Source organism: Trichomycterus rosablanca, chromosome 3 (genome assembly GCF_030014385.1).
Source record: "Trichomycterus rosablanca isolate fTriRos1 chromosome 3, fTriRos1.hap1, whole genome shotgun sequence".
In the NCBI taxonomy this organism is placed as follows: domain Eukaryota; kingdom Metazoa; phylum Chordata; class Actinopteri; order Siluriformes; family Trichomycteridae; genus Trichomycterus; species Trichomycterus rosablanca.
The window spans coordinates 8,359,779-8,370,656 of record NC_085990.1 but is presented as its reverse complement, the minus strand read 5'-3'; the positions used below and the strand labels follow the sequence as shown (position 1 = coordinate 8,370,656).

Below are 10,878 nucleotides of genomic sequence, written 5' to 3'. Positions count from 1 at the left end.
ATTAAGTCACTATAACATTAACACACTATAACATTAACACACTATAACATTAACTCACTATGACATTAACACACTATAACATTAACACTATCTAACACACTATAACATTAACACACTATAACACTAACACACTATAACATTAAGTCACTATAACATTAACACACTATAAAATTAACTCTATCTAACACACTATAACATTAACTCACTTTAACATTAACTCACTATAACATTAACTCACTATGACATTAACACACTATAACATTAACACTATCTAACACACTATGACATTAAGTCACTATAACATGAACAGTGTTACACACTATAGCATTATAACATTAAGTCAGTATAACATGAACACAGTGTAACACACTATAACATGAACCCTCTTTGTAACAAATCAGCTTGTGTTAATGTGAAATGTGAAATGTTTTCTGTCCTTGCTGTCTTTGTTATTTGACTGGTGTATTTATGCACCTTGTAATATGCACCAGTAAAACACAGTACAACTCCCTCCAGAAGTCCCACGTCACTTCAGTTTTCCACAAGGACAAAAAATAATGGTACACCCATTCCCCCTCCCCTGCACCCCTCCCCTCTCATGCCCGGCCCCCTCACGCTTGTGAATGTGTGTGTGTGTGTGTGTTGACAGAGGACTGCGACAGTAAGAGTGTGTGAAAGGAGAGCAGAGGCACTTAGGAAAAGTCGCTCGCGGTGCTTTGGTGTGCACGCGCGCGCTGCAGTTGGACATTATTATTTGGGAAAGTTAAAGAACAGAGCGCGAGACCGGGGGAGAAATGAGAACCACGTCCGCGTGCAGGTGAGTTCCAAGATTTCTTTTTCATGCGGGTTTAACTTGTTCTTGTGATTGTGAGGGTTTCTCGTTAACTTAAGGTCAGTTCTAGATGTTCCGTATCTACAACTCTTTAATTTGGATGAAACCCCTGTGCATCGTGCTCCCCCAGTGCTCTGTTCACTTCTGGATGCTTCGTGGCTCGCGGAGGTGAAACCGCCACACCAGTGAAAACCGCGCGCCCCGCCGATGTCCCATTAGGGGTGCCCCTCTGTACCCCTCAGTTTTTACGAGAGGGGTTAGTGTTTTGGAAGGTGGATGGTTGACTCGGGGCGCGCGCAGGGGGCTCGTGGGTTTCCGCTGTAATTAGTGGCTCGAGCTTGTGTGCGCTGTGGGTTGTGGCAGCACGCGGAATGAAACCCTCACACTTATAATGTCATTAGTGACCGAAAACCCGACCACAGATGGACACAAGTGCAAGAAAAAGTTTGTATCCCCTAACAGGGATTTCAGATCTTCACCTAATTCCAAATTATATGCAAAAATGTTGCCTGAACTACAACCCTGACCCAAAAAGTTGGGACAGCTGGTAAAATGCAAATAAAATCTTTTACAGGCATTCAATTAAAATCAGCATAAAGAGGATAAGTGAATGTTTACATTCTGTAAATACACGTCATGTCCTCACACATTCCAAAAAAGTTGGAATGATATAAACACCTGTTGTGGATCATAAGGCAGGTGATCCTGTCATAATTGAGTACTGTATAATATAAAAGAAGCATGGATCCAACATCCAACAGATGGATCGAGGTTTATACCTTACAGACAAAAACTGTGTGTAAATAGTCCAACAGTTTAACAACGTTTCTCAACACACACATGATTACACAGAAGTTTGGGATTTCACCATCTACAGTCCATAACTATTAAAAGATAAACAAGAGAAATTCTGTGCATAAGGAGCCAGGCTGAAACCCAACATTGAATTCCAGTGATCTTTGATCCCTCACATGGCACTGCATTATGGAACTAAAGTCAAATATCAACAACATCCAGAAATGCCGCCAACTTCTGTGAGCTGAGGCTCATCGACAAGATACTAACAGAAAGTAGAGACGTGTACTGTGGTTTCATGAGTCGGCCTTTCAGTTTTGTTATTAGAATTAATACACATGTTTTCTAAACAAAAAGGGAAATGGACCTTCCTAAAAGTTCCTTAAATCCTGTGTCTGTCATGGTATGGGATTTTGTTAGTACCATTGGCATGGGGAACCTGCACTACTGGGTCACTGCTGTCACTGTCCTGGCTGGAATAAGTATGTAAACTGTTGTACTACTGTCTGCTGTTGATTGCATTTAATGTAGATACTGACGTATAATAATTTAAAACCTTAATTGTACAGAAAAAATAACCCAAAGGTTTGCCAGTGACCGCATTTTAAGGATCTGGGTGGTTGTGACCCCAACACATTTTCATGTCATGTCTCATTTTACATTTACATTTTCAGCATTTAGCGGTTGCCTTTATCCAAAAGGGACTTACAGTAGTACAGTGACAGTATACAGTCTGTGAAATTAAGGGTTAAGGGTCCAACAACAGCAACCTGGCAGTGGTGGGGCTTGAAGCAGCGAGCTTATGATTACTAGTCCAGTACCTTAACCACTAGGCAAAGATCGGACCACATTTTATGAACAATTAATCTGGTAATACAGCTCAATCCGACAGGTTCACAAACTTATTAATGGAATTGTACACTACACATTCACAAATCAAGTACGAACACTCACAGACAGACAGGCAGCAGTGATGGGTGGAATGGTACAAAATGGATAATCGTGTTTGTTTTCTGTCTTGATTGGTGATTATCAAATCCAGTGTAGATAAAGGTCCTAAAATCACTCTCAGGAGAGTGATAAGACACACACACACACACACACCCACCCACACACACATGCACATCATTTTGAGAATGTCAGTCTATGATTCAACCCCTAGACTCAGTACTTGGTTGAACATTCTTCTTTCTTGATAACCTCTAATAAGTGATTTTAACAAGTGCTAACAAGCATGTGGAATCTTCACCTTCTTTAAATCCCACCAAAGATTTATATAAACGACACCCAAAGGTTTAAGTGTCCAAGATGTGTTGCAACCATGGTGAAAACTAAAGAGCTGTCACAAATGCTGGAGAAGAAGATAATTTCCTTGCAACAAATAGCTATAGGGGTTACCAAGACCTTGAACATTCTTAGAGACTCCTTTGGGATTTTACTCTGGAGACTGAGAAGATCCATTCCAGAATATTCTAACACTGACTTAATCAAGCTTTGGTTGACTTGGTGTGTTTGAGATTTTTGTCTTGCTGACTTATCACCAAGATTTAATTTTACCACAGAAGACTTATTTATCCTCATAATGCCTTGGGATTTCTGTGAATCCATGAAGCCAGTCAAAGAAAGGAAAACATCACCACATCATCGCTGACCCACGTCCATGCTTGACCACGAGGATCGTATTTTTCTGGTTATAAGCCTGGCCTTGCTTGCACCAGATAAACTGCTGATCCATGTGGCAGAACAGTTCCAGGTTTGTCACTCTACAGAACTTCATCTAAATTGTAATAATTAAACATTCGTATTATTGTGGACAGGGCATTAGATGTATTAAATTATAGAAACGCCAATCAGGAGGGCACTGTGGCTCTGTGGGTAACACTGTCGCCTTACAGTAAGAAGGTCCTGGGTTAGATTCCCAGGTGGAGCGGTCCAGGACCTTTCAGTGTGTAGTTTGCATGTTCTCTCCGCGTCTGTTTGTATTTAATCCGGGAGTTTTGGTTTCCTCCCACAGTCCAAAGACATGCAGTAAGGTTAACTGAAGCTACTAAAATTGCCTTGTGTGTGTTTGCCCTGTGATAGACTGGCGGGTGTCTTCTATCTTTCGGCCAGTGAATTGTACCCACTGCGACCCTGAATAGGATAAAGCAGTGGTAAAACAGACAATAAACAAATGAAAGAAAGAAACACCAGTCATGAGGTAAACATGTGAAAGCCAAATTGTGTGTGAACTGCCAACATCAGAGGATCTTCAAACACACGTAACACTGATCTGTTTGTTACTTAGGAATTAGGAAGATTTAAAGATTTTTCCTGGATTGGTGAATACAGGGGTGTTTTGTGTAATTCTTGTAAACACTTTGATTGAGCTGTAATTGCATGTCATTAAAACAGACACACACTGTAGTGTCTGTACTCAAAAACCAACATGTATAAACATGTTACAGGACAGAACCCCAAAAAACTGGTGATGGACAAAACAACAAAAGCAGCAGCTTGATTTTAAAATGAGTAAATCACACAAACAAGTAGTGCTGTACAGGTGAGTCACTAATAATTGGCATTAATCATGAAGAGCTTTCAAAGCAGTATGACGCAACTAAAAAAGTTCCAAAGTAGTGTGTGTCTGAATTGAAGGTGACTGAGTCACAAAAACTGGAAAATGATTTGATGCTTGAAGTCTTTGAAGTATTGAACACGATTATCAAAAACCATCAGTAAGGTGGAAAAGTGGGTGCAGGTGGTTCTTTACTTAATTACCCCAAAAATACCCACAGAACTGAAGCTGCCTCTCTATGACCCAGTCTTCATGAGATAATTTATGCCAGTTGTGTAGAAGATGGCTGTGACACCAATTGAGGGTTAAGGGCCTTGCACAGGGACCCAACAGTGGCAACTTGGTGGTGGCAGGGCTTGAACCGGCAACCTTCTGTTTACTAGTCCAGTACCTTAACCACTGAGCTATCACTGCCCTCATGGCAACAGAAGAAGGTTTTATCCTGTTTTATCATATGGACGTCTGGGAAGATCACCTCACACCGTACACTATTGCATTACGCTTTCCAGGAGCTGGTCCTGGTATTAGATACCACAGAACTCCATCAGATATTCTGTGGAGTCCAGGTCTCTGTGCTCAGAGCCATTTCGACAGCATTTTAGGCAGGTGGTCCTAATGTTTTCATTAGCTCATTGGTGTAAGTACCATGTAAACACTCATAATATATGGGCCAGTGGTAGCTCAGTGGTTAAGGCTAGAGGTTGCCGGTTTAAGCCCCACCACTACCAGGTTGCCACTGTTGGGCCCCTGAGCAAGGCTTTTAACTCTCTATTGCTCAAAAATTGTGTTCAGGCATAATTGTAAGTCGCTTTGGATAAAAGAGTCTGTAGTTCTGTGTTTGTTCTTTACTATTCTTATGTACGATGTTTACGTGTACATTTGTGATGTGTGTTTTTGTGTAGATGGTGCATGTTATGGAGTTTAGTGCTGAGCACTGTGTGGGTGAGCGCCGGCAAAAAGACAGAAAAAAAGGAGAAGACGGTAAGTCATGATAAAAAATAATCTCAAACACTTTATTTGTAACACTTTTGAGCATTTTTAATGAATGACTCACTTTATGATTCATTTCATGATTCGATTAATTTGAAATTGATTCATTTTGTTCAATCAAAAATATCGGCCCAGATCTCATACGCTAAGAATTAGGAATTAATACAAGAGTTCTGATTAAAATTGGTTGTGTGGTGGTACACTGTTGCAGCAGGTAGTGTTGGTGCCACACATCTCCAGGGTCCCAGGTTTGGTGATTCTTTCTGATTACTGTCTGTGCAGCTTGCATGTTCTTGTTGTGTCTTGTTAAGTTTTTTTTTCAGAGTAATCTGGTTTCCTTCTGCTGAGTAAAACATTATGTAGTACACTGATCAGCCATAACATTAAAACCACCTCATTGTTTCTACACTCACTGTCCATTTTATCAGCTTCACTTACCATATAGAAGCACTTTGTAGTTCTACAATTACTGACTGTAGTCCATCTGTTTCTCTGCATGCTTTTTAAGTTTGCTTTCACCCTGTTCTTCAATGGTCATGGACCCCCACAGGACCACCACAGAGGAGGTATTATTTAGGTGGTGGATGATTCACAGCACTGTAGTGACAATGACCTGGTGGTGGTGTGTTAGTGTGTGTTGTGCTGGTACGAGTGGATCAGACACAGCAGCGCTGCTGGAGTTTTTAAATACCGTGTCCACTCACTGTCCACTCTATTAGACACTCCTACCTGGTTGGTCCACCTTGTAGATGTAAAGTCAGAGGCGATTGCTCATCTATTGCTGCTGTTTGAGTTGGTCATCTTCTAGCTCTTCATCAGTGGTCACAGGATGCTGCCCACAGGGCTTTAGGTTGGTGGACTATTCTCAGTCCAGCAGTGACAGTGAGGTGTTTAAAAACTCCATCAGCGCTGCTGTGTCCTATTTACTCATACCAGCACAACACAATAAAACACCACCACCATGTCAGTGTCACTGCAGTGCTGAGAATGATCCACCACCTAAATAATACCTGCTCTGTGGTGGTCCTGACCATTGAAGAACAGCATGAAAGGGGGCTAACAAAGCATGCAGAGAAACAGATGGACTACAGTCAGTAATTGTAGAACTACAAAGTGCTTCTATATGGTAAGTGGAGCTGATAAAATGGACAGTGTGTAGAAACAAGGAGGTGGTTTTAATGTTATGGCTGATCAGTGTGTGTAGCCTGGCTACTCTAAATTGCTTGTGTGGGTAATTGAGTGAAGAAATGAGTGAGTGAATGGTTCTATGCAATGAATTGGTGTTCTGTCCAGATTGTGTCCAGCCTTTCACCAAATTGTTTTAGAACTGGCTCTGACTTCACAGCAAATCTGAAGAGCCTGAAACGGCTACTGAAGATAAATGAACATTTGATTTATTTTTCATGACAAAGTTTTATGTTCTTTTAAAAGACAGAACTTATCTCTCTGACTCTTGGATGCACATTAAGAGAGAAAAATATTTGGATAAATTGACGTCCGTCTCACGTCACATTACTTCCGTAATTCAGTGAATATTTTTCTCAGTCTGGAGTGTCTTCAGACTGACGCTTGCCGTTGATCCCTTGTGCTCGAGGGCAGGAAGCACGCAGACACACTGTTTATCTTAATAATGAAACACTCTTTTTGATTATTATTAATGCATGTACATTTTATGGCCAAAAGTATGTGGACGCCTGACCACCCCCTTTTTTCTAGCTATAGGAGCCCACAATCCTCTGGGAATTTTTTTTTACAAGAATTTGCACTGTGTCTGGTGGAGTTTGTGACCATTCAGTTAATAGAGCCTTTGTAAGGTCAGGCACTGATGTTCATCCAAGAGGCCTGACTAGCAAACGACAGTTCAGTTCATTTCAAAAGTGTTTAATGGGATCAGGGTCAGAGGTCTGTGCAGGTCACTGGAGTTCCGGCAGACCAATCTCATTGAACCAAGCCATCTCTTAATGGACCTCGCTTTGTGCACAGGGGTACAGACATGCTGAAACAGGAAAGGTCTATATGGAAGCATTTGGTTCATGTTATTTAGCTGAACTGAATTAGCTGAGGGGTGTACACAAACCTTTAGGCATGTAATGTATTTGTGTATGAGCATGTAGGGATTGGTCTAAGCTGTCTGCTTACATTTACATTTTCAGCATTTAGCAGACGCTTTTATCCAAAGCGACTTACAATTATGACTGAATACAGTTTTTGAGCAACTGAGGGTTAAGGATCTTGCTCAGGGGCCCAACCGTGGTGGTGGTGAGGCTTGAACCGGCAACCTTGTAATTACTAGTCCAGTATCTTAACCACTGAGCTCCCACTACCACTGATTAGTTTTGTCTAATTTTTTAATTTGGGTTGTTTTAAGAAGCCTTTATGAATGAGGTGTGTGAAAGGTACATTCTTTTTAAAGTCTGCGGCACACACACACACACACACACACACGCACACACATACAGCATTGTGACCACCCCTAAAATAACAAATATGAAAGGCACTTTCCATCATTGTGACATTTAGGCCAGTGACGGGATTTACCCATGTGTGTGTGTGTGTGTGTAGTATGTGTGTATTTAGTGCTGTGTGTGTAGGTGTGTTTATCCCATAGAACATGTGCATACATGTTTGTTTGCAGAGAAAGAGGGTCAATTTTGTGTATTTGTCAGGAAAAGTTCAGATGTGTGTGTGTGTGTCTGTAAATGTGTGTGTGTAATGACTCAGCCGTTTCCTCAGCTTTGTAATAGCTGTTGCTGTAACACACACACATGCATACACACATGCGCACACACACAGAGCAATAGGTCAGGCACTGAGGCCGGACACTGTGTCTGTGTTTCACTTCAATAAACAGTTATGTAACTGACATTCTGTTTTAACAGAAAATGTCATTCCCTAAACTGTTTCCTCAATATATTCCTCACACTGTTATTTCTTTCTGTACAGCTGACGATATGTCCACTGAATCTACAGTAGATCTAATCTGAAATATAATAAACCATGATCAGTTTCTACTGCTACAGAGTCCAAATGTGGCGTGCTTTACACCAGGATTTCTCGGGCGGCACGGTGGCTAAGTGGGTAGCACTGTCGCCTCACAGCAAGAAGGTCCTGGGTTTGATCCCCAGGTGGGGCGGTCCAGGTCCTTTCTGTGTGGAGTTTGCATGTTCTCCCCGTGTCTGCGTGGGTTTCCTCCGGGTGCTCCGGTTTCTCCCCACAGTTTAAAGACATGCAAGTGAGGTGAATTGTAGATACAGAATTGTCCATGTCTGTGTTCAATATAATCTTGTGAAGTGATTAACCTTGTGTAATGAGTGACTACCGTTCCTGGCATGAATGTAACAAAAAGTGTAAAACATGATGTTAAAATCCTAATAAACAAACAAACAAACAAACCAGAATTTCTCTGAGTCATTCTTGGAGTCCTTCTGTCCTGCACAGCATCATGAGCTTCCTACCTCCAACATATCTGATTAACTTGATAAATAGCCCATGAGCTGGATTAGCCGAGCAGAACAAACTTAAAGCTTTACAGAATAGTGACCCCCTGCTTTACACTGGTTGTGCATGGTACTTAGGCTTGATAAGCAGTTCTAGTGTTATGTTGCTTCTGAGGCAGTTTGGAGTTTGGTACTCTGTGTTTCACTTGAGGAAACAGATGAGTTTTATGATCTTGTCTGGCTTCATGGCTGAGCTCTTGTCGCTCTTTCAACATAACAATAACAGAAGGTGACCAGAGAAGCTCTAAGACAGATTTTATGGACTGGCTTTTTGGATAGTTTGTCTGTAGAGATTAGTTAACTGTATCTTTGATTTTATAAACCTGTTTGCAATATGAGTGACTAATCCTCTGATTATGCGGGTGTCTACATACTTCTGGCCTGACTTCTCAGTCATTGCCCTCTCTTTGACCTCACTGATGGAGTTTTTTAAATGTTTTTGTGAATCTGTTTTCATAGTTGGATGAAGAATTTACATTGTTTATACAGAGCTGTAGCTATGCAGGCTTGACCGGAGCAGTGTACACTAGCTAATTCTCTGTTAGCACAAGCCAAATTAGCCTCCCTGAAATGCATGCAAGTGAAAATAAAGAGCTTGATTTTAACACAGCAGCCCTGTTTGAATCTCTGGAGGGATCATGGATAGTTACAGCAGGAGTTTAAAAACTGAGGTCAGGAAACCGCTGTGAAATTTTTAAGATGTTTTGCATCACTGTTTTTCACTGCTGATTACCTAGACGGGTGTAAAGCTTGTAGAATTCCTGTCCCATCAGATTTTGGAGCTGGGTTATACATCGGTCATCTTAGCCTCCTTTAAAAAAAAGAATGAATATGATTTATGTGGTTTCTTATCTAGGAAAGGATTCATGTTGTCACACTGAGACCAGAGCTGCATCCGAAATCGCATACTTCCATACTCAATAGTACGCAAAAGCAGTACGCGAGAGCGGTTAGTATGTCCGAATACATAGTATACATAAAAAGGTACGCGAGAAGTACCCGGATGACCTACTTCTCGGGCAGCCATGTTTGAGTATGTAAACGATGCACACTTTCGGTCCGCTAATGTATCCCATAATTTAACTGGAGCTGCGTAGGCGTTTGAAGCGAAAGAAGAAACAAGAATAATGGCGGGAAACGGAGAATCTTCTGTTTACAAGTGTAAGTAAGATAAACAAAATAAAAATGTTATTATTGCGTACAACCCTAAATAACGTTATGATTAGCGCAAAAAGATAAATATCCAAAATTTTGGCGAGTGGGGCTTGTAATGAGCACGCGGTCTGTAACTATGGTGATACTACGTCCTCATGTCATCACTTGACGTTGGTAAGATGCCGGACGTAGTACGTAGGGGTGTTGCGTGCATACTGCACACTACTGTACTGAAAGTGCGTACTTCTTTACCGGATGAGCGGTGCGTACTTACTCCAATCTAGTACGTACTCTGTAAGTATGCGATTTCAGACGCAGCTCAGGTTTGAATTTAAAGCTAGGATACCTAGCATATAATTACCTAGCACTTCACTTCCATGTACAGTTTCAATTTATTAAACTTTGATTCATGAATTGATTGTAGCTGTTGATTTCTGAAGGTTGGAGCTTTATATTAATTCACAGTTGATCCAAAATGGCAGAAGCGCTATTTTTAGCATTGTAGCAATTGTGATTCTTTAATATCTAGTTGTGTTTTTACTGCTAGCTTAGCTTTCTAATTAAGATTTGGACAGGCAGTGCAGATTTACTACAAACTCCAAACTTGTAAAACTTTGTGTACACATATTTATGAAGAACATATTTATGAAGAACATATTTATGAAGAACATATTGATGGAGCTTGTAAAAATTACAAGTAAAGTATGACAAATGTGCCAAGACATGACTAAATTGCTTATAGAAGCCTAATGTTGGACCATTCCTAGTAAATATTTCCCATTTGTGGCCCAGCCACTCTCACTTGGCAAAACAAGACAAACCGCAGGTTTCTGGTGTGACCAGGGCTTAATGATTCCAAAATTGACACATTTTCCTTCTGAATGGAATGTTTTCTTCAGTCTCTGAATCATCTGGACCCCTGTCCTCATTCTGACTCCACCACAGATCAGTACCAGTCATAATTTTCCTATGTTGTTGAATGTGTCTGGATCCTTTTCTTTAATAAATCATGCTTTAATGTTGTAAAGTTCAGGTTCATGCTCACCTGAGAG

The 10,878-nt window shown here is 40.9% G+C and overlaps 2 protein-coding genes across 2 annotated transcripts in view; one reads left to right on the top strand and one right to left on the bottom strand.

Annotated features, from left to right (window-relative positions):
* Positions 1-720: 720 nt before the first annotated feature.
* The window catches only part of adamtsl4 (ADAMTS-like 4), a 66,971-nt gene continuing 56,813 nt past the window's right edge, over positions 721-10,878 (top strand). The window contains exons 1-2 of the mRNA XM_062992613.1: positions 721-817; positions 5,087-5,165. Of these exons, the coding sequence (XP_062848683.1) occupies positions 795-817; positions 5,087-5,165 (102 nt within the window). The 5' untranslated portion in view covers positions 721-794. The remainder of the gene's footprint in view (positions 818-5,086; positions 5,166-10,878) is intronic.
* LOC134310887 (uncharacterized) overlaps positions 9,452-10,878 on the bottom strand; it is a 34,240-nt gene continuing 32,813 nt past the window's right edge. The window contains exon 5 of the mRNA XM_062992614.1: positions 9,452-9,482. The gene's annotated coding sequence lies outside the window, so the exon portion shown is untranslated. The remainder of the gene's footprint in view (positions 9,483-10,878) is intronic.